Genomic DNA, 22,908 nt, shown 5'->3' with positions numbered 1-22,908 from the left:
TTATTTATTTTGCTGTGTTTCTTGTCATTAGCCCCAAGATCACCACTAGATTAGATGTGTTTGCAAGTCACTGTATGATGTTACATGCTGGGGTTTTCTTTCTGTTTTAGTTCATGGTAGTCTGCTCATTGCGTGTGTTTTTGTCCTCATGATTTACAGCCTTTTCATATTTCAGTTACTAGAAAATTGGTCCTTTGTGCTTGAGCTGAAAATTCTCCTGTCTGTTCAGCTTCACCCCTGTACGGAAGGCATAGTGCTTTGCAGCTCAGGCCCATGCTGCGTGCTCTGCTCTCTGCCAGCACTTCAGCAGACCTGCTGCTTCCCAGTTTGCTCAGTCTTGGTGCTCTTCTAAAGTGCAAAGAGCAAGTTAAATCGCTTCTACCTGCATATCCCTTCTAGGATCTCTTATATTTGCTAATTGTCTTGGTTATTGACTGACACAAATCTTTTCCCAGAGTCAATGCAAGGTTCGATAATCTCTCTGTTGTCCCCACGCCTGTGCCAGCTGCTGCTGACTTACTACTGAGAGCAGGTGCTCATGCACCGTTTGCCCTAGAACCAAAGAAAATAGTTTTTCTAACTTCCGTGTAGCTGAAGTCAGGATTTCTTTGCTTAAAATTATAGTGGATTCATACTTAGGAGTTTGTATTAAAACATTCTGGGTTCACTTGGGAGTAAGGGTATGTCACAGTCTATAAAAGTACAAGACTTCTTGTAACTTCTTTTGGTGGGATCCACAAAAATTTTTGTTACGTTTTAGTAGCTTGCTGAGAGTGATTTCTGCTCGTGTAGCCAGGCAGTGATTTGAAACTTGGATTAACCTTTAAACTAGATATGTGGACTATGCTTTTCTCTTGCAACAGCCAGAATAACCAGCACAACTTTAATGAATGTCCAGTGGGATGGTAAAGGTAGTAAGTACTGAAAATGATTAATGACGGTTACTCTTAGCTTTTCTTGAAGCATTTGTTCTTTTTCCTGAGTGGGTAGCTTAGTCTTCTGACTCTTACCACTTACAGCCTTGGCTGAAATTACTATCAGAGCACAGAGCTCGAGACAAGCTGGCACTAAGTTTTGCAGTGTGTCCCCAGATTTCCTTCCTCCTCTCACTAAATTGCCATGCTGAATTCTAGGATGCACCAGAGTTTCTTTATTAGCTTCAAGTTAATTTAAAAATATCTCTAAATCAATACTGTGTTTTTCACATCCCTTCTTTCCATTCCTTACAGTAGTATTCAGTAAAAATATCAAGCTTTGGCTTTGCTGAGTGGTGTTCCACACAGGTGTAACAGGCAAAGGCTTGATAAAAGCCTGCAGGTGGAAAGGCTGGGGAGTTTGTCACCTCCGTGACAGCAGCAAGTGAACACACCAGTCCACAAATTCAATAATTAGTGAATAAAACTAGTTTCTTAAGTATGTGTTTAAAAAACTTCATTACAGCTACTGTAGGATCAGTGCATCTTAAAATGACGTCGCTTACTAGAATCTTAGGTCAGGCACCAGTTTTTAACACATGCCCTGCTGTTCTCAATTCATAATATACAAGTGGATGTTGTGACTGAGCAGTAGTTGAGTAGTTACTTTTGAGATGAATTGTCACTATGAGGCTTCCGATTTTTTGGCATTCTAATCCAATTCATCTGGGTTTGTAGTTTTTTTTATTATTTTTTCCAAAGTAGTTGATCGTACAGGCTAGGAGCAAACTCCAAAACGCATGTTTCATCCATGTTTGGAGCACTTGACTGGGAGCATTTTACCATGAAAGCTCTTTTGGGGAATATGTTTTGTTTTGTTTTTACAAACTACCATGCTGCCCAGCAGACTGATTCTGTACCCAGATGGAAAGCCACGAATCTAGGGGAACTGTTGTAACGATTGACAAAATCACTGCGTTTCTCATCTTTCAAGTGCACACCCCTTGGTCCCTGGAAGGGCTGCCATGCTCTCCCCTTGGCCGTACAGCATTCTGCAGCCATTGCCATGGCCTGTTAGGCTAGTGAGCAGTAAATGCTCATTAGAGGCAGTGCAGGCTCCTCCAGACAGGGGACTAGTACCTGGTACTTGAAAGGAAGGTGCTGGAAAACAAGCAATAGAAAACTCTGGGATGATTTCTCTCTGAGGGAGTGTTTTTTGGCTCCTGTCAGCTGTTTATGTGATGAAGCATGAGCATTTTCCTTACAATTGCTGTGCATTTTTAATGGTTTTTGTACACTTTTAATATCATTAAATGTAAATGCCATTGTAAATAAATATTTTCTGTCAATGAAAAGCACGTGTGTTGCTACTTTCAAAGTAGGCTGGCTACTTTTGGAGTAGAAAAGAACTTCTAGTCCCAGCTACTTTACAGATAATGTAACAAGCGGGGGAAAAAAACAAAGGATGTTCTACCTTTGGCAGTTTAAAAAAGCCCTCTTAACTCTCTGATGAATACGTGCAAAGGAATTAGAAGTAGCATGCCGTGAGAACGTTAACAGATAACTGTGCCTCAGTGCAACGTAGAATCCAGTCTGCTTTTCATAAATAATTTAACCCCTGGCTGTGATGAAAACCTGCCTGTGTCCTTGAATTCAGCTGCCATCACTGCTAAGCACAAGCATATGTATTCAATAAGGTGGTGCTGGACAGTTTTAATGTGGTGTATCTTCTCCTTTTATACTTTCTGCCCTGTTTTTCCTGTCGTTTCTCTGAGCTGGCTTTGAGCTTCCTGATGGCTTTCTGCTTAAGGTGAATAATGACTTCTTAATTAGAAAGACTACTGTATTGCACTAAGCCTTATGAAGCATCATCAACGTAGGTGACCTCTCTGTGAGAGAGACGCACTTAATGCTGTACATGGGCTTTTTTGATCAAGTGCCTAAAAGTGGTAGTGAATTGGGAAATCTGGACACTGATTAAATAAAATTGATGAAAATTTTGTAGTATTTTTACATACTGAGATGAATTTCTGTTGATAATTATCTGTGATCAATTTAGATATGACTTAACTGTGTTTTATGATTAGACATTGTGAAACATGGATACATAATTAGTGGATGTGCATATAGTTCTTCTAAAAGAAAGTTAAACAGCTTTTTGCATGTTAGAGATGCAGGTCCCACTACTGTGCTATTGCACAACCTTCTGTCCAACTTGTTTTGTCTATAGGTTTACAACATATACAGGAAATAACCTGATTGGGTGTAGGTAGTGATAACGCTCAAAAATAAATTTAGGAGTTAGTAAAAAGCAAGTATGTCTAAAAGGAAAGGCATCTCTATAGTGTTTATAGACTCTAGCCTGAACAGGCTTAGTGATTTTAAAAAAAAAGGACCTGACACCACAAATCTAAACCAGCAGACATTTTCAGTTGTGTAATTTTTATTTCTGTTCAAAGCAGTGCATTTCAGCTTCGGAAGCTGCTCAGCCTTCTATCTTCAAATGGCTGAAGAATGTAAACATTAAGTTTAACATGTGAGTAGTCCCACCAGTTAAAGACTGAGCCCTGCATGACCTGTTTCCCACAAATGCTGGCACCCAGCTGGATTTCTTTCTCTTGCCATAAACCCTTACAGAAGACACTGTCATTGAGTTTCAACAGCTGTAAAGAATTCAGAACACTACATGCCATTACTGGTAATTACATGTAATAGAACAAGATTATCGTCATGAGTCTTTGCAGTGCATTTTGTATTATGCAAGCTGTGCAAGCACACAGCTAGCCTTAAGTTCAAACTGGTGGGTTTTTGCTAGTGTTTTAGGGTTTTGTAGAATTCAGACTGTTCACTGAGTGGTGTAAGTTTGGTTGGGACCGGCACATACAAATTTATGGACACACGCTTTGGGGGCTGGCTACCTGTTCCAGGTAATCTCAGGAAAACTCATTTGTTTACCCATAGCTGTTTCATTAGTGTTTATTAATTTTTGTTTTTTTAACCTTCTGATTTCACAGATGATAAAAACAAACTGTCCTGTTATAAGAGCTTTTGTCTGTGAAGAAAATTTAGTATCATTATAGAACTGTAAAAAAAAAAAAAAAAGCATGGGGAGATTTCTAAATGAGGTTTAATTACGTCCTGTTCTGCTGCTGGGTTAGGGGAATCCTGATGATCTAGGAGACATTCCCCATAGGTAGATTAAAAGCCTAGGAGTCTCTTTAGATACCACGTTTAATAAACTAGCAAAGAACTAGATGGTGAGCAAATAAAGGAAAATAAATCTTGAATTTATGGTACAGAGGTCTGAAAGTGTGACGAGAGTATTGTTCTTAATCCACTGAAGACCGAAAGGAGCTTTCCGCTTAACTTCTTACTCACCAGCCTCCCACATTATGCCAGAAAGAAAAAGCCTAGTGTGTATGAGCGGACGGAGGGTATCCATGGTGTTCCTTCTTGGCGTGGAGAATAGGAAGTGACAGGTCACAGGGCAGTGTTCAAGAGCAGTATAGTTCGCATAATGCAGTAGGGCAAAGAAGACTAAATTATTGGAATTAAAATGTATTCTTACCTTCATTGCTAACCTGACTGGTGTTATCAAACAGTATGTAGGTTCCTGTAGATATGAGGTATTCAGTTCCTAAGTGAGTTTTACACAGAAGAAGGGTCTAGCAATTGAGTAACCATCAGACAACATTTTAAAAGCCTTCCATAAAAACAGAACGGGCAGAATAATCCAATTTGCCTGGTAGGCTGGAAGCAACTAACAAAGTCTAAGGAAATTATGTAGGAAACTTAGAACATCTTTCTGCTAACATCAGTGTTTTCCATTATCTTTGACTTGCAGGTTCTTTTATTTCACACCCTCCCCCCCCCTCTTTTTTGGGGGGATGGAGAACCTCAGCTTGAACAGTGGTGAGACCTAATGTCTCTCTGCAGATCCTTTGAAAGTAGGCATCGGCAAAGGTGTTCTGTTGTTTTGGGGGTACGGATCAGAGGAAAATGAACGTTACTGTGTTGGGATGAAAAGGCTTCAAGCCTGACCAGTTCAAGTGGAGGAAACACAGCTCTAGCTATTCCCCATTTAACAGGGCCTAAGGGCCTAAGAGAACCATGTATCTTAAAGAAAAAAGAAAAATCCAAGCAAATAGAATTCACTGTAAATGAGAAACATTCAGTATTGTTGCAGTTAAATGATTATGTCCTTTCTTTTAAATATATATAGTTACAAATATCCATTTTCTTTGGAACATAGATGTTAAAAAAGTACAAGAAGATGCCTTAAGTGTGTCATCTCTGCATATATGTATATACATCCAAGTAATTGCTGAGAAGGATCTAGAAATCTTACAGTATCTAAAATCCTCTTTCTTCCAGTTCATGTGCATTCAGAATGGGTCTCATTCCTGTGGGGAAGGATGTAATAGAAAACAAATGCGCTGCAGCAATAAACCTGATACATCTATAATTGATAGTTTAGAGACAGTTTTATTATAAAATATATAGATATATTATAGACTGTAATAAAAAAACAGTGATCCAAAACAACTTTTTTACACCATATATTACAGTCACTAAGTCATATATGCAGAAATTAGAGAATGGGGGGAAAATCAACTCCTTAATTTATGTGTACTTTTCCATATTTTTGACATGCTGGATTTGATCAAACGCTATTACACATAATCTTATTAGAGCTTGTTATGCCTTTTACCAGCCAGTATTTCTGTTCAGTGTCTTTTTAAAGAACAGCTCTTCAAATAAGTAGGCTAGAAGTATTAGCAGTCAGTATTTTAATTAAATTGTTGCATCTACAGTCACTCAGTTAAAAAAATTATGCATATGAAAAGTATTAGAGATCTACTTTTGTATCTGAACTTTTTAAAGAATCTAGACGTGCTTGGCTTTAAGTTATTTTTTCTAGAGATTTTTTGTAATGCTTAGAAAAAGCGAAACTGACAAGTGTTAGTATATTGTTTTATGCTCGGGCATTAACTCATGGTTTTTAATGACTTCAGTTTATCAGAAATCTTTACCTTTGGTCTTTCATTTCAGTTTGTTTATAGACCTTCCATGGTGCCACGACTGCTAAACAATTCACACATTCCAATTAATTTATCCATAAAGTGTCCCTACAAGACAGGGCGGTGGTGCAGGGTCCGTGCCTCTTGCAGAGGGGGCTGGGGGGCAGGAAGGGCGCACACCTTGCTCCGAGGGGAACCTCCGTCCCGGCTCTCTAAGCCACAGACACAGGTGTGACTGTTGAAGTTACTGAGCAAAAGCGTCTTTTAGAGTCAGGAAATAAGGAATGTAAACAAGAGACTTGTGTGAATTAAGGTTTTCTGAGCGTGATGCTTGGTGATGGGTTCTGTACCCGAGGGGAGTCCAGTTTGCAGGTTTTAGCCTAGAACTAAGAATGGAAAACAACTATGAAGTAAAATTGACCAGGCTTCTTTTTCTCTGGGGGTTTATTTTCAATGTATTTTCTGCATCATCTGTCTCATTACAGGTGGTAATGTACCTGTATGTGCAGTATGTACAAAGGTATGTATGTACCTCTGTCAGAGGTATGTACAGGGGTACAGTGCGTACCTCTATCAGCAGAAAGAAGGAAAAGCAATGTACAGTGTCAATTGCTCCAATTAAAAAAGAGAGGAAAAAAGTAATCAAAAAAGGTCAGATTAGGTGATGCTGTTCAGTTATCTTACGTAATTCCACTGAGTTAGTTCATCCCTTGAGATTAGCTTATTTAAAGCGTGTTTGTTGCAGGAAAAGCATTTATTTTCTCTCGAGAAAGCTTCATTGTGTTAGGGACCTACAGCTAAGTATACGTGATGATCCCATTTAGTGCAAAATTATGTCTAAAAGATGCATCTCTTGAGGGCAGGGTACATCGTTTTGATTAGGTTACGAAGGAGGGTCCCAGTTTTCCGCCACTTGCTGTGGTCCAGCGCACGCTGGTAAAAGGTTGCTCCCTGTGGGAAATGCCCGTTATCTGTCTTCCTAACGGCTGTGATTTTCATAGGAGAAACTTCTTCTGATCCCTATGGTCAGCTTTAATGTGCTGCTGCTGGTCAGAAGCCTGCTGATCCGTACCTGATGATGTATCTGCTCTGGCTGCAAGTTCTTGGTGTCCTGGCATCTTTTACTGCTGGGGCAAGCGGGTGGTGACTATCAGACCTGGCTTCTGAGAAACCCATCGGGCCGGTGCGGTCTCATCAATCCCTTCTGAAGACTTTTAGAGGATGGATGCTCTGGTTGAGCGCGTGGCCCTGAATTTGAACTGGATTGTGCCCTCTGAGCCTTTTTTTCCCCTCAGGGTACATATTCAGGTGGGTTTAACTCAAATAAACCCCTGCGTCAGGCATTGCGCAGGGCGAGCTGCCACCCACCGGTGTAACAGTTACCCACTGGTGTAACTTGCTTTCTGGGTGTGATGTTGCTGCCCAAGCAGAGCAGCCCTTTGCCTCCTGGTGCGGTCCCGTCACCGATCCCCCTTCTTTCAGGAGCAGCAAGGCCGCCGTAATTCCAGTCCACGTGGGTACGTGTTTGGTTTTGCTGAGCTTTGGTTTTTTCATACTTAGGATAGTACTCAAGTAATCTGAACACATCTTCATATGGTCCAACCAAGTAGCATTAGCTGTAACGGAACATTTCTCTATAAGGACCTATTGTTGCCCTTGAACTCAAATCCCCCGTCTTTCCCTGGAGGTTACGTATGTAGCAAGTACCTACATAGTATCATCAGGTGCAGCTCTGCAGCCGTGAATTGCTTTCCACTGCAGAGGAGGAATGCTTTCCCTCTTACTACTGCCCTCAGCGTTCCTCCCAGATAAACACCTGGGAGCAAGGTTTGCTCAGCATTCAGCTTCGTGTTTGAGCTGAGACAGAGATTGAGTGACAGCAAATCCAAACAGAAAGTGTCTTCCATTTTTTTGCTGCGTCAGGAGAGCCAGGGAGAAGGGAAGGGTACGCCTCGGGGTGCCCCCCCGCCGTAGGACAGTCCAGCGGAGCGGCACTGGTGAGCAGATCTACAGTCTGCAGCTTGAGGATCCTGCTCTTCCCTGGGATCCCCGCGTATTCCAGGGGCCATCCTGCCTGCTAGGGCTCAGAAGGAGAGTTGGGTTCCTTCATCCCAGTCATCAATTGATCCTTCAGGTTGTTCCCCATACACTTCCCAAAGCTGTGTTCGTTTCTTCTCGCGGCAAGAATCTCTTCCCTGCCCGTCCTTTCCTTTGGAGAGCAGGCAGGTTGATGGAGAGTGTGCTCTACGTGTTCATGTTTTGCTTTTCTTTTAAGGTCGAAATACATTCCTTGTTCTGATCTGACTTTTATGCGGCCTCAGAACTGATACTGATTTTTAACTGATATCAACTGATACTAATTTTTATCATCTTGTTGGATTAAGGCCTGTAGTAAGACAACTTACGCTGCTTGAATTACGTGTTCTACCACTTGGCGAAGCAATACCCCTGGGAGCTGCCTGGCTTTGATGGGAACCCTTGTCTCCCACAGAACACGCTGCCATTCTCCCGTACCGTTTTATACCTTCAGTGTCGTCCGTGGTGCAGGCATTCCTTCCTTTCTCATCCCACGTTTTTCCCAAGTCACTGTGTGCCGCCTCTTCTTCTGGCATTGGCACTTACTGTTGGCTTTCTCTGGAACTGGGCTGGCATGGAGAGAGATTGGAGTAAGAAATTGTCGACATTATTTCTTCTGTAAATCCGTATAGTTCAGCTCAGAAACCGAATTTTGCTGCGTAGCAAGAACAGGCATCTCTTCTTGACAGATTTTCAGATCCGCTGAGCAGCACGGGTTCTCTGTCAAGAGCCGTGTAAAATGGAACGATAGCACCAAGGTTTTTCTCTCCTGGCTCTTGAGCATTAGAAAAACCTGAATCCCTGTGACCTGGTAATAGGTTACATCTTGTAAGATTTCTTTTCATCATATGCTAATTTAGTTTTCAGATCCATAATTTAATTTTTTGGCTTGTTTCTGACAGGACAGCAAAAGGGTAGTACTGATAGGATAGGAACAAATGCATATTTGCCTTAAATTTCTACACTATTTCACAGAAAAGAAGGTGTCACAGTGTTATTTTCCCTTACCACCTCCATACAAACACTTCATCAGTGTTATTTTTAAAATATTGTGTAATTACATAAAAAAATAAAAAGAAAAGTACCAGTTTGAGCAGAAACTTCTTAGAGAATCTTTATGTTGGTGAAGTGAGCTTGGTTTGAGAGTGGAATCTGAGAAGGTGCTCCCAGTGGTTAGTGGGAAGGAACGCAACCTAGGTAACTCAGAAGGGTTTTTATTTAGTTTATTCTTATTTTGTGACCTGTGCTCTGTGACATTTTTCATTCAGTTTTACATTACAGTTATAAGGTGTCCGCCCTTTAATTTTTCCGTGTCTGTGACATCTCAATATGAACAATTTTTATCCTCTTAACAGGACATGGTGCAGATGTGAAATGTGTTGACTGGCATCCAACAAAGGGATTAGTTGTGTCAGGAAGTAAGGATAGCCAACAGCCCATCAAGTTCTGGGACCCAAAGACTGGCCAGAGCCTTGCCACACTGTAAGTGCTTGCCCACAGGCTTTGACTTGCAAACTTCATCAAATATTTTTTCTTTTTTAAGTGCCCTCCTTAGGTTTTGTCTCCCATCTTTTCAGCCATACACAGTTGCCTCAAGTATAAAGCTGGTGCTTTAGCTGTGCCAGAAAGCTTAGAGGTTAGATGAAGAGAAGTCTACACTTGGGAAATGGTGACTTTAATATTCCCTATTTGAATTTAATTTGTCCTTCTCCATAGACCTCTTACTCACACAGTTCTCATTTGGAAAACCAAATTGGGATATGGAAACACAAATGAGATGTTGCATCTTGGCTGATGAAAAATTTCTCATGCTGCAGTAGAAATGTGCCCAGTAACCAAATACTGTCTCAGCAAGCACTACCCATAGCTCTGCAGTACGAAAGAACAGGATTAAGGGGTAGTGCCTTCCACAGAAAACCATGGTATTCTAGTTTAGTAGCCTGCACTGCTTTGTTACTGACCTGAATATTTGGGAGTGGTAAATGATCACGTTCTTATTTGTGTCTGAGAAATCAGGACTTGGGCAAGCAGTCTTGTCTTTCTGTGCTTGCAGACATGCTCATAAAAACACAGTGATGGAGGTGAAACTCAATCTGAACGGCAACTGGCTGCTCACGGCTTCTCGTGACCACCTCTGTAAGCTCTTTGACATTCGTAATCTGAAGGAAGAACTTCAAGTCTTCAGGGGTCATAAGAAGGAGGCCACAGGTCAGAATTTGTTGTTAATAAAAACCCACATGTTATCAGTTTGGGTTAAACATTGAAATATTTGAGATCCTGCTTTCCATTCGTTAGAATTCCTGACGTGATACTTTCTGACTGTGGCTTGCTTTGCATTTCAGCTGTGGCCTGGCACCCCGTTCACGAGGGGCTGTTCGCCAGCGGAGGATCAGATGGCTCTTTGTTGTTCTGGCATGTTGGGTATGTGGCATTTTCATCAGCACGTTCCGAAAACGTTGGTCAGATGTGCAAGCTGTTATACTAAATGCTTTTCACCTTTGAATCTGTATTTAACATGCATGTTTGTGTTACAGTTTTTCTCTATACCTAAGGAAGTTGGTGAATATGCTTCATTTATGAAGTTTTCCCGTGCAGATGTATTTTAAGGGATACAGTTCCTTGAACAGAAAAAAAAAAGTCTTTTTGGAGAGAGTGATGAATGGTTGAACTGCTAGTTTGTTAGAGGTTGTGCTGAGGTGTTGTAATTATTTTGTTTCTAAGTGTACAGTTACAAATCCCTATGTTACTGAATTCCCTGTTAAGAACAACTGGGAATGATCAGTTCCCCCAGTAGAAAAATAACAGAGGCTTAAGTTTAGCAAAATATGGCATAGAGGAAGAGGAATGACTGAATAGCAAAAGTTTTGTGTTGTGTCTGTAGCAGGTACTCACCTGTGTGATGGCTAATTATTTTAATTTTTTTTCCTTTTTTGATCAGGGTTGAGAAGGAGGTTGGTGGAATGGAGATGGCCCATGAGGGAATGATCTGGAGCCTGGCGTGGCATCCCCTTGGACACATTCTCTGTTCAGGCTCAAATGATCACACCAGGTATTTTCAAATATTTAAATAAAAGATCTAAGGGAATGTGTGCACATTTGGAAACTAGAAAGGTTGCATGGCATCAGTGAACAAAAAATAGATTGGGGTGATTCTGATACACAGCCAGTGGGCAGAGCAGAGAGAGAAACGTGTCAAAATGAGACGGCACTGACATTTTACATTAAAAGGCAGAGTCTAACTTCTTGTCCTTCATCTAAAAAGCCTTAAAAAATACTAGGATTTGGGGTTTGTGTGAGCTTTGAAGAATTTTTTTACAAAGAATTGTTGTAGTTTCTTGCTGAAGAAACATTTTTATCTCCACAGCTCTTTTTCCCACGGATCTTGTACTGGTCTTGTCTGTCTTTTCACATTGCAAACGTACTTGGAGGCATATAGTTTGTGCTTTTAGGTTGAACATGCTGTAAACACGGGGCATTTTATAAGTGTAGTAAATTTTTCTGTGTGGATGTGTGTATTGACAAGTTTAGCAGTATATGAAGAATACAATTGAATTGAGCAAAGGTTTTTGAAATGGACTAGAAATATATCTGTCCATGATTTAATGTTGATGCCTTGTACTTACACCCCTTACACTTTGAAGTATCTTCTGAATTGTAACTATATAATTCAATATGATAATTGTTGGGGTTTTATTTTTGCTTTGAACCTCACACCTAATGTTCAGATGTAGCTCAGAACTTGAAGAGTTGAATCCTTACATAATCAAGATAGCAGGCTAAAAGTTAAAGAAGCATTAACGTGGTTAATACTCTTGACCCTTTATTGAAATAATATAACTTCCTTTTGACAGCAAGTTTTGGACCAGAAATCGTCCTGGAGATAAAATGCGAGATCGTTACAACTTGAATCTGCTCCCTGGGATGTCAGAGGATGGTGTCGAATACGGTAAGGCAGCTGTCCTCGATGTGGAGGAAAGAGGGTTGGGGTCAGGAGCAAGGCTGGGTTGGCACTAGAGTGCAGCTGCTGGGTAAGGCAGTTATTGGTGACTGCTCTCCCTGATAGCAGCGACCGCCACTCCAACACTGAGTTTTCTTTTGTTTCCGCAGCTCCCGGAGGTAAGACCTGCTCTGTCAATCACTGGAAGGAGGTTTGGGTTTCCCTCTGGCAATATCTCCAGTTTATTTTTCTGCCTGAAAACTTCACATGACTTGAAGAATTCCTATAGTCCTTAACTACAGCAGGAAAGTCTTTTGAGTTACTGAACTTCACTAAAATCTTCAAACTTTACCCCTCTCTTACAGATGTATCTTGGTAATTTTAGGCTGCTCAGGGTTGCCCGGCTCTATGGCATGCCTCAGCAACCTTCTCATCTCTGGGGATGCATCTGTTTCTTCAGTTCTGATTATTTGCTCTTTTGTGTTTGGGGATGTTAATTAAAATGCAGCACTTTAATCCAATTTACGTTTTAAAAGATATTTGTTATAACAAAAATGGGTGTGGGTATGGGTTATTAGTTCCTTTTCTAAGCTTCCACCATAAACGTAACTTTCCTCAAAGAACCTAGTTTGTGACCTTTTGGGATGTATTTATGAATCCGAATTTGCAGTTCTTTTGAGATCCTGTAATTCACGTATGGAATTAAAAAAGCGACCCACTGCTTGTGAAATACGTGATGATACTAATAGTAAAACCATGTGAGAATCCAAAGGAATAAAATGAGAACATAAAGGAAAGTGTTCCAAGTATAAATATTTATTGTTTTTCTCTAGATGACCTGGAACCCAACAGCCTAGCAGTTATTCCGGGAATGGGAATACCTGAACAATTGAAAATAGCAATGGAGCAAGAGCAGATGGGTAAGCAGTAGCTGTGGGGAAGCATTTTCCTGAGCCAGCCAGATACTGTGTGACTCCTCTTTCATTCCTTTCATTCTTTTTGGTAGCACAGATGCTTTTTCCTAAAGTTACGTGTTGTGCGTATTTCCCCTGTAAAGAAGGAAGGGTTGCAAGCCTCTTGGTCTCTTGCCAGATAAGCTGTAAAGAGAGTAATGGGATTTCTCTGTAAAGCTGCATTGCTCTGACTGTTTGTCTCCCTGGTGCTAAAGGGAAAGATGAATCCAATGACATTGAAATGACAATCCCCGGACTGGATTGGGGAATGGAGGAAGTAATGCAAAAGGACCAAAAGAAGGTGCCACAGAAAAAAGTGCCCTATGCAAAACCAATACCAGCACAGTTTCAGCAAGTAAGTACCTGATGCACAGTGAACGGGAGAGCAACTTGCTGTTTTCCCAACTTTACAAAGTATGTGGCTGTTGAAATGCTTTGGATTTCCAGTATCAGCTCTTTTACATCAGCACCCAAAGTAATTTGCCACCATAGTTAAATAACCATTTAAGCATAAAACACTTGGTTAAATCCCTTAGATTTTGTATCTGTACCTGGAAAATTGGATGTTATAAAATATGGAAGTTTTTTTCAGCATTGTTTTTAGCTTCTGAACATCCATAGTACACAGCATTCCAGCTTATCCTTTCCCAGCGCAGCAATATGTCGCATACACCTTCCACAGAATTCATCTTGTGCTTACTATTCTTTATAGGCATGGATGCAGAATAAAGTCCCATTGCCTCCCCCGCCAGAGCCACTGAATGACAGAAAGGAAGATATTAAGCTGGAGGAGAAAAAGAAGACGCAGGCGGAGATTGAGCAGGAAATGGCAGCACTTCAGTACACAAACCCACAGCTCCTGGAGGTACGTAGGGAAAGACAGTTAGGAGCAAATTGGTTGTGGTGCTCTGTGAGATATATTTGGACCTCAGTTCTAAAATGCGCAGCTTGCTTTTGCAGTACTGCTTTCACCTTTTTTTAAAAAAAATATCCAGTTGAACGGGATATTGGACTTTACACGTGATGCTACAAAACCTTCCGTGAGGCCCCTGCATTTCACTTAACTAATACTGACCTATGTGTCTCTTTAGTTCTGTTTCTGTTAGTTAAGAGAAAAGCACTAAATGTTTTTCAAAGTCCTGAGAAATGAGATGATGATTGCTTCTGATGTTTAGTTGTTCCATATACCTCTGTGCTTATTTGATTTTTCTGGGTCACTTTTTCCGGTCAGCAATTGAAGATTGAGAGACTTGCACAGAAGCAAGCTGAGCAAGTGCAGCCACCACCTCCAGGAGGCTCTCTGCACGGACCCCAGCCTTTCCCAGGGCAAGGCCCAATGTCACAGATGCCTCAAGGATTTCAGCAGCCCCTTCCACCTCAGCAGATGCCAATGAATATGCCTCAGATGGGACCTCCCGGTCCACAAGGACAGTTCAGACCTCCAGGACCCCAAGGACAAATGGGACCTCAAGGCCCTCCATTACACCAAGGAGGTGCAGGTCCACAAGGGTTCATGGGACCACAAGGACCTCCAGGCCCCCAAGGGCCTCCACAAGGAATGCCACGGCCTCAGGATTTACACGGACATCAAGGAATGCAGAGACATCCTGGCCCTCATGGGCCAATGGGGCCCCCAGGTCCACAGGGTAATGCTGGCCCACAAGGCCACTTGGGACCGCAGGGTCTGCCTGGGTCTCAGACTCATTTAGGACCTCAGGGTCCCCCTGGCCCACAAGGTCACATGGGTCCTCAAGGTCCCCCTGGTAGTCAAGGAATGCAAGGGCCACCTGGTCCCCGAGGAATGCAAGGACCTCTTCCTCACGGCATGCAAGGAGCTCCAGGATCTCAAGGGATGCAGGGCCCTATATCTCAAGGGCCTTTGATGGGACTTAATCCAAGAGGGATGCAGGGTCCTCCAGGACCCAGAGATAACCAGGGACCTACTCCCCAAGGGATGATGATGGGTCATCCGCAAGAAATGAGAGGTCCTCATATGCAAAGTGGTTTACTAGGACATGGTCCCCAGGAGATGAGGGGCCTCCAGGGACCCCCACCACAAGGTACAATGTTAGGACCGCCACAGGAATTGCGTGGGCCACCTGGTCCACAAGGCCAGCAGGGACCTCCACAAGGCTCTTTAGTAGGGCCTCAAGGAAACATGCAAGGACCTCAGGGACAACCGAACCCTTCGAGGGGGCCGCACCCTTCCCAGGGCCCTCTGCCTTTCCAGCAGCAGAAAACGCCTCTGCTGGGTGATGGGCCTCGCCCCCCATTCAACCAGGTAGGTGTGGGTCTGCGTAACAGGAGCGTTAAGAACGGAGAGGTGATAACAGCACCTGGTAGAGATGCAGAGCAAGAGCTGAGAAGCTGGAGGTTGGGCGTACCTGCAAGGCTGGGGCATCGGGAAAAGGGTGACGGGAAGAGTGGGGTCGTTTGGAAACAGCAGAGGTAACTGTCAGAAAAAGGTTATTGGTAGTACTGGTACAGAAATCAGTCTGCTATGAAAAGTTGTAACCCTAAGAGGAGATCCAGGTTTTTTTAATTTAAAGTCACGGAATTGTCTTAAATGGAGAATTTCCTGGGTACTAGGTAAGCACTAAGTTGAATTTGAGCAAACTGAACGTGAGAAAACTCATATGTTTAATTAAAGCAATATATTGCCAACTCTCCATTGCCCCAGAGCAGTTAATCTGAACTGTGGGATGAATTTATCTTTCGGTTAATCTTAACTGTGGGTTAGCTGCCCCGGTGCTCCCTGGAGCCCGGGCTGGGTGGCCGGCGTTGCACACCATTGACTCGTTACTGTGCCGTGTGCCGGGGAGCGCGGGCGGCCAGTCTGTGTCGCACTCGCACAGCTGGGGCAGGGTGGGCGCTGAGCTGGTGCTGCCAGTCGGGCATCCCTGTGTCACGCTGCCTCGGCGCTCAGCTCCCGGGGGGCTCCCCAGCTCGATGATGTGCCTGCACTCAGCTGACCTGGAATACGGGAGAGTGTCGCTTATAGACGCACCAGTTGATTCTGCAGGGATCGAGTCAGGTTTCGATCAAGTCTGGTTCAGTGCCACGTGCCACCTGCTCTGCCCTCATCAGCGGCGTTCGTAACAGGCTTATTCCACCTTCTGATCTACCACGGATAATGCAGAGGGTTTCATATTTATTAGCTCTTACAAGTTCCTATTTGCATGGCACTGACTCCCTACTTAAAATTTCTCTTGCTTGTTTTCAGCTTTAGGGTGAATTTTGATGAGGATGTTTGAAAAAAAAAATCTACTTACTCAATTTGGGAAAATGCATGGGGTTTTTTTAAACAGAGTTAACTCTTAGACTTGCAGACTAGAACCTAGACTCAGTAGTTTCTGGTTAAAGCTTTGCACAGGTATGCATACAGTCCTTAGTGCAGTATATATATGTAGTGCGTATATATATATGTATATATATGCCTATAGTGTAGTGCAGTACCAATCACAGTGAGTGATGACATCGAAATGAGCTTTAGCTCAGTGATTCTGTTTCAGGTTGAGGCAGGCTAAACTACAAATTCTGGAGGGTTTTGAATATATTTTTTTCTTACAAATCAGCAATAAGTCCCTCCAGAAGTCTGTTAATGTGACTCTTTTGCTGAGATTTCAAAAGCATCACAGTTAAGCAAACAAGAGCTGGTTCTACAGCTATCTAGCTAGAACTAGCGTAATGTTTTTCATTGCTGTCTCAGGGAGACTTGCTTTTCTGCTTTGAGAATAATTACCAAGTTTGTGTATGTTTACACATGTGTGTGGGACTGTCCTTGTCTGACCCTGCTGTCAACACTTCACAAAATTCAGGAAGTTGCTTTTGACAGGTGGCTGGTTATTTTCAATGAACACTGCTATCTTGAAGTCATTCATTACAGACATTAAAAAACGACCAAGCAAGGTATTTTTGACCATTTTTCCTTCCACGTGCAGCTTTAGTATGGTAAAGTCTTTTAAGAATGAACAGATTTTAGAGTTCGTAATGTCGGTTTTGCTATAGTTTGCTTCTTTGTAATATGAATATAATTACTATTATAGTGTTCCTACTGTTTCTCTTTTAAAAGGCTTTATCGGTGAGTTTTTTGAACAGCAGGCTTTAGCTCATTTTTTGTTCTGAACTTCACATTTGTCCTCTGTAAACTTATATAACTCAAGTTTTAAAGCCCTTTAAAAAGCCTTCCTTTTCAGCGGCAGGAGCGTTTGGATACCTACCTGCTTTATCAGGAGCTTGTGACATTAACACTGAACATATATACGCATCCCTAAAGGTTACCATGCATGTCAGATAGCACTGTTCCTTGCCTCTGCTCCCCATGGGGAGGGAAGGGATTGCTGCCGGGGTGCGGGCGAGATGTGCATCTCCCACTGAGTGCAAGACCTGCTGCGAACGTGAAATGGGAGAGAGAACTGTTTATGGGAAGGAAATGGCCTGAGATGTGATTGTCACAATCTTATCCTGGAGATAGACATGTTGATATGAAAATACAGATGGATAAATAGAATATTCCCAAGTTAGCAGTATCCCTTTGGAGCTCTTTTGCTATTGCTGGATTAGTTTTGATCTTCTTACATTCCTTCTGGGTACATAACGCTGAATTTCCTCTCATTTACTGGTTGAGTGAGGTACGAATCCTTTGGACCAGGTCTCTTGGTTCACACAGACAAACTTTAGGAGCTTGTGCACTAATTTAGGAGAAAGCAGATTTTGCTTATGGGTGAATACAAAGAATTGTTTCCCCTTCCAGTGCATCATTTTAATTAATAGAGCTGGCTGGCTTGAGCTAACCATGCCGTTTGCGTGGCCGGTGGCATGGAGCAGTAGCGTGCTGCCGCACCAGCATCCCTGACCCGTGCAGAACTGCAGCCCGCGCTGGGAAGCTGGAAGCCAGTGGTGGAGCCGGCGTGGGATGCTCCTGGCGTACCCAAGGCCATCTGCAGCTTTTAGAAAACTCTCTCCTGAGCTCTATGTATTTTGGTTTTCAGTTTCCAGCCCGGTTGGGGAACCAGAATGTATTTTGAAATGAAAGGCATGGGAAAATGTGGTGGTGTGGCACAGTCTGCCTGTGCGGTCAAAGCATGAGTTGTTTGGAATAGAGGGGTTTGCTGAACACCCAGGAAACTCACTTGGCGAGGGCTAAACCCTGCTGCTGGCATTAAACGCTAGTGCCGTAAATTTCAGAAACTCAGTAAGGTTTGTTGTAGGTAAGCGTATGCTAAATACATGAGAAATCACAGAACTCTGGCAAGTTTTTGGTCAAGAATGGCGGCAGCACTGTGACAGCTGGATCTTGCCTAGTCACAGAATTTATTTAGTCTGGATTCATGGTAACATTTGGTCACTAGGAAGATATTTTGGGGTTTTTTTTACAGGCATTGGGCCAGGCCTTTTATTTTGCTTTTTTTTCCCCCAAAGCCCTTACAAAATTACCCTATGCAAATGTGATGTTTGTAGTATATATTTGTGTGTTTTTTTGTTTATCACCTATATTGCAGTTGAATATAAATATTTAATTTAAAACCAGTATTTCAAGACAAGATGACAAAAATGCAGAAATGAACTTATTGCTTCTCTGCAACCAGAAAAAAAGGTGGTGTTTCTCAGAGGTAAATGTGGAGCATGAAAGTTGTTTAACTTTGATTCATGGAAAGATTAAGCAGTGTAATTATGAGTACAGTGATAGTGATGGAATGTAGGTTTTTAAGTATTTACAAACTACCTGCAGTTTGGAGGGTTTTTTACAAGCCAATATGAAGTCCAAGTCTAAATCTTATATATTAGACACATCTAGGAAAAAAACCACCTTACGTGCTTAGGGTTTTCTGGTGTGGGTTTTGGGTTGTTTGGGTTTTCTTTAGTGATGTCAAGGTAAGAAGATTTTGTATAGTAATGTTGCAAGTTTCAACTCTTGTCTTGTTCACAGTGATACATTTTTATTGTTTGGATCCCATTTGTACAGTGTAAATTACGTAGGTGCCCCCTTTTAGTTCCAGTCAGGTACAAACCCCAGATGATGACTTTTTCTCTGACCTTTGCTGTTTAAAGGCAGAATCAGACGGTTCAACCACGTTGTTTCCCGATCAGTGTTATCATAGCGGGTCCCGTGTAAATGTGGTACCTGTAGAAATCTTCCGTGGGTCTGTGACAGCAGCTGAATGTAAAGAACATTATTTTATCCTTCAAAATTCCCCCCAAAAAAGAGAGAAAATAATGAAATACATACATGATCCCGAAGAAAAAATAAAGTATATATAACTTACGCAAACCTCTGCTCACTCTGCTGTTGTTGCTTGAGAAAAGCAGGTAACTGCAGCTTCTGCCTTTAGCCTTGCCAACGCTTAATGACCCATTAACAACTTGTCTCTTGGTGATTAGCCAAGTATTAGTACTTTCTTTTGATCCTAGAATTACAATTAAGAAAAAGAAACTTTGCCAGCTGTCAAAACCGAAAATCCTGTATTTCCATGTTAACAATTTACAAAGGTTTATAAGAGAGGTTCTCTTATGGCCCTGTTTTGACCTCCCTGTCACAACATTCTTGAATTATATTTTTTTCGTGGTTTCATTTTATTTTTGTTAATTTCCAAAGGAAGTCTTCGGTGCATACAGCTCTTTAACTGCATAGAAATCAGTACCTGGTATTTTTCAAAGAAATATACATAGTTTCCTCATGAATATTCCTAGAATATGAGCTTTATCATCTTTGGTTGTTACAGGTGAAATATTAGGCCTGGAAACACTTAAGTTTCCTATAAAACGATGTGTTTCTTGGACAGTGACTGAAAAGTGTTAGTGATGTGAATGTCTGAGAAGTTAGGCTGGAAAATCAGCTGTTTCTGTTGTAAGGCCTGTGCAGATGCGCCTTTATGTAAAGAAAATTGGTTTTTCCCCCTTAGGAAATGCTTAAAAGCAAAAATACACGTAGAAATTCACATGGCTTTTGTTGTTATATGCTCGTAGGACGGACAGAACCCAGGTCCTCCACCACTGATACCAGGACTGGGGCAGCAGGGAGGACAAGGACGTCTTGGCCCTCACAACCAAGGACCTGGTCTTAATAAAGGTAATTAATTATGTTGTCTGTTCTCCTGTGGGTAATCCTCCTAAAAGAGGCTGTTCCAGTGCAGTGCCTCTAGACAGAAAAGGCTGCAGCAGAGCATAGGGCCTTGGCTGAGAGGAAAGCTTCCATAGGCTTGGGCTGGAATGTAGAGGAAAAGTTTCCCCCCCAAAAAAATTATTTCATGTGAAGTGTATGGTGTCTGCTTTGTAGAACTGTACAAACTAGAGCATCCTAGAGCGTTTTTAGAAAACGTTACAGAAACCTGCTATGATTTTTTCCCTCAAGGTGACTCCCGTGGTCCACCAAATCATCACATGGGCCCTCTCTCAGATAGAAGGCACGACCAGAACAGTGGTGGTCCTGAGCATGGGCCTGAGAGAGGGTTGTTTCGAGGTGGCCAGGAGTGGGGTGATGGTAGAGACAGCAGGGGCATGCCAGATAGACGAGGACCTCACCCAGATTTCCATGATGACTTTGATCGACCAGATGACTTCCGTGACGACTTCCATCCAGATAAGAGATTTGGCCATCGATTACGGGAATTTGAGGGGAGAGGAGGCCCACCATTGCAAGACGAAAAATGGAGACGAGGTGGACCTGGGCCTCCCTTTCCTCCTGATCACAGGGAATTTGAAGGAGGGGGTTCAAACCGTGGGCCTCCTGGTGCTTGGGAAGGACGGAGACCTTCAGATGATAGATATCCACGGGATCCTGAGGATGCACGGTTCCGAGGAAGACGAGATGAGAGGTAAGAATAACTCTACTCATCTTTTTTGGGTTAAAGGGTAAATGGAGGGAACTCTTTCTTCCTGGTTTCCTTTTCATTAAGGAGTCTATCTGTTTCAGATTTATAAACTGGAAACCAATAAGGAAATGAAAACTCTAATATACCTGAGTATAGAGTCCATAAAAATCATTCAGTAATAGAAGAAAACTGGTCATTGTACACAGCAGCTTCCGTGTCTTTAAACAGTAAGTAAAGAGAAGGGAGGAAATTTGTAGAGAAGATCCAGTGACACAGGACGAAGATTTGAGACCCTTTTGATGAAAATTGAGAGAAAACTTGAAGGTTAAAGTGACAAACTTTTGAGAACACTAGAAGTGGATTTTGAGACTTTGTCTCCAGTCACAAACTACAGCATGACTGTAGAGACTCTAGAATGAGATGTAATATACTTGTAAGGAGCAGGAACAGTGATCCTACTATCAAATATAAGGGACAGAGCTACAGCATCTGTTGGACTGTTGAGACTTCTCTCATGGTTTTGCTTGTAGAAATTTTATTTCTCTTTCTGACTTATTTCTTAATGCCAAGTGAAGAACTCAAAAATAATCTAATTTACAGCAACGTCCATGCCATTGCTCACAATTTCCCAGTAAGTCACAAAAGGATGAATTTGCTTCTAGTTACCCATGTAAATACGGAGGGATTACGCTAAGTCAGCAAGATAACTGTCATCGAAATTGCTCCAGATTTATGCTAGTTCAACTGAGTTAAATTTGGCCTCCAAGGTCTAAGCCTCTCACTGACCACCAATTCTATATGTATAAGAACGTGTACTTGTACAAATATATTGTGGTCTCCACATAATGTGAATTTTGTGTGTTTTAGTTGCCTTTTTAATCATTTTCTTACATTCCTTTTACTTTGCATCTATACAGCTCTTTTAGCTATTTTCTACCTAGCTCTGTAAAGATGTTCCTTCCTTTTGTGTGAAGAGTATGAAAAGAAATGAACAGTAACTAAAAGAAGGTAACAATTAAAGCCATTTTTAAAAAAAGTAAAAGTAGAGAGGATCCAAGCTGAATGGTCTGCATTATGGAATTCTAAAAGACACAGCAGACAACGCTTTAGAAGCTCAGTAGAGATTTTCAGATCTTGTACTGGAAATGCTTAGGGACTGGAAAATACTTTATGATTATTTTTAAAAAGGGTTTCAGGAAGAGAGTTTAAGAACTTTGTGACCTGTAAATCTGACTTCTGAACTAAGAAAAGTCTATTTGTCAGAGTACAAGTGTTTTTACAGCGAGTTTGGTTTAAAAGGAATGGGCACAGGGCTATACAATGCTTGTTGTGCTTGCGAACTTGATGAATTCCTTTGAATGAAGGTGAATTAGGTGCCATTTACTGCAGAGGCTGAGATGAATTTAACAATCCCAACCACTTGTTTAGCTGACTGGGTTTGGAATTTAGATGGTAACTGGTTTGCTCAAGCATGAGAGGGAAGTGTGTGTATGTGTGTTTCTCTCTAATTTCCCATCCTCTTCATCCCTGTCCTGTTCTTACTCTACCTGTGCACATCAACATGATGCTTCTACCGCAGAGACCTGCCTCTTCCTGCCTGCTAATCTGCACAGTGTGTAGTTCTGTATATTAAGGTCCTAGGCCTCAAGGAAGAAGATCTGAGAGCAGTCAAACAGGAACTGAGCCCTATGCAAGGCAGGGTTTTACACGTGACTGATACGAATAAGTGAAAAAGGATATGCGTAACATAACGTTAGGAGCTGTGGCTGTGTCAGGTGTAGGTATGATAGATTTCAGAGCTAAACGGTGTCCATAACGTTGCCTGGAAGCTAAAGGAAAGGCCCTATTTCTGCTAGCCATAGGACCTGGTGTTGCAAATCTTGGTAATTCACAAGCTAAGCAGAATCACACCACGTCAGTATTAAAATGGGAGGCCCTCTAACCATCTAGAGGACTGTGCTGTTTCAAGGCTAAACAATATTGCTATGTGATTATTTGAACCATTTGTACCTGAAACTGTTCAGTTTGTTTTCCCAAGTCATCCAGGTTTATGTGAAATGGTTCACTGTCCATACATAGCACTCCCTCCATCCACTGTTGTACCTCTACGGGCACAGCAGCCTCCTCTCTGTGTTGTGTTTGTTTTCTGGGAGGTGGAGACAGACCTATTGTTTTTAATTAAAAAAGAAAAATGTA

At 42.0% G+C, this 22,908-nt stretch overlaps 1 protein-coding gene and 1 long non-coding RNA gene across 6 annotated transcripts in view; one reads left to right on the top strand and one right to left on the bottom strand.

The window, feature by feature from the left end:
* WDR33 (WD repeat domain 33) overlaps positions 1–22,908 on the top strand; it is a 71,205-nt gene that overhangs the window by 42,076 nt on the left and 6,221 nt on the right. The window contains exons 8-20 of one of the 5 annotated variants that reach the window (XM_040613069.1): positions 9,367–9,493; positions 10,065–10,219; positions 10,354–10,432; positions 10,950–11,060; positions 11,863–11,957; positions 12,119–12,127; positions 12,782–12,868; positions 13,117–13,256; positions 13,614–13,766; positions 14,133–15,182; positions 19,868–19,970; positions 20,593–20,715; positions 20,814–22,723. In XM_040613069.1, the coding sequence (XP_040469003.1) occupies positions 9,367–9,493; positions 10,065–10,219; positions 10,354–10,432; positions 10,950–11,060; positions 11,863–11,957; positions 12,119–12,127; positions 12,782–12,868; positions 13,117–13,256; positions 13,614–13,766; positions 14,133–15,182; positions 19,868–19,970; positions 20,593–20,715; positions 20,814–20,821 (2,240 nt within the window). In that variant the 3' untranslated portion in view covers positions 20,822–22,723. Of the gene's footprint in view, positions 1–9,366; positions 9,494–10,064; positions 10,220–10,353; positions 10,433–10,949; positions 11,061–11,862; positions 11,958–12,118; positions 12,128–12,781; positions 12,869–13,116; positions 13,257–13,613; positions 13,767–14,132; positions 15,183–19,867; positions 19,971–20,252; positions 20,716–20,813; positions 22,724–22,908 lie in introns of those variants that run through there. The other 4 variants (XM_040613068.1, XM_040613067.1, XM_040613066.1 and 1 more) reach the window with 4 other exon arrangements.
* LOC121096706 lies at positions 15,355–22,834 on the bottom strand. Its single transcript, XR_005830662.1, has 3 exons — positions 22,723–22,834; positions 19,168–19,308; positions 15,355–19,058 (listed from the first exon to the last, which is right to left on the bottom strand). It is a non-coding gene; the product is annotated as an uncharacterized LOC121096706 (long non-coding RNA).

Source organism: Falco naumanni, chromosome 13 (assembly GCF_017639655.2).
Source record: "Falco naumanni isolate bFalNau1 chromosome 13, bFalNau1.pat, whole genome shotgun sequence".
In the NCBI taxonomy this organism is placed as follows: Eukaryota; Metazoa; Chordata; class Aves; order Falconiformes; family Falconidae; genus Falco; species Falco naumanni.
The sequence above is the reverse complement of the archived record's forward strand: the minus strand, read 5'-3'. Positions and strand labels throughout refer to the sequence as shown.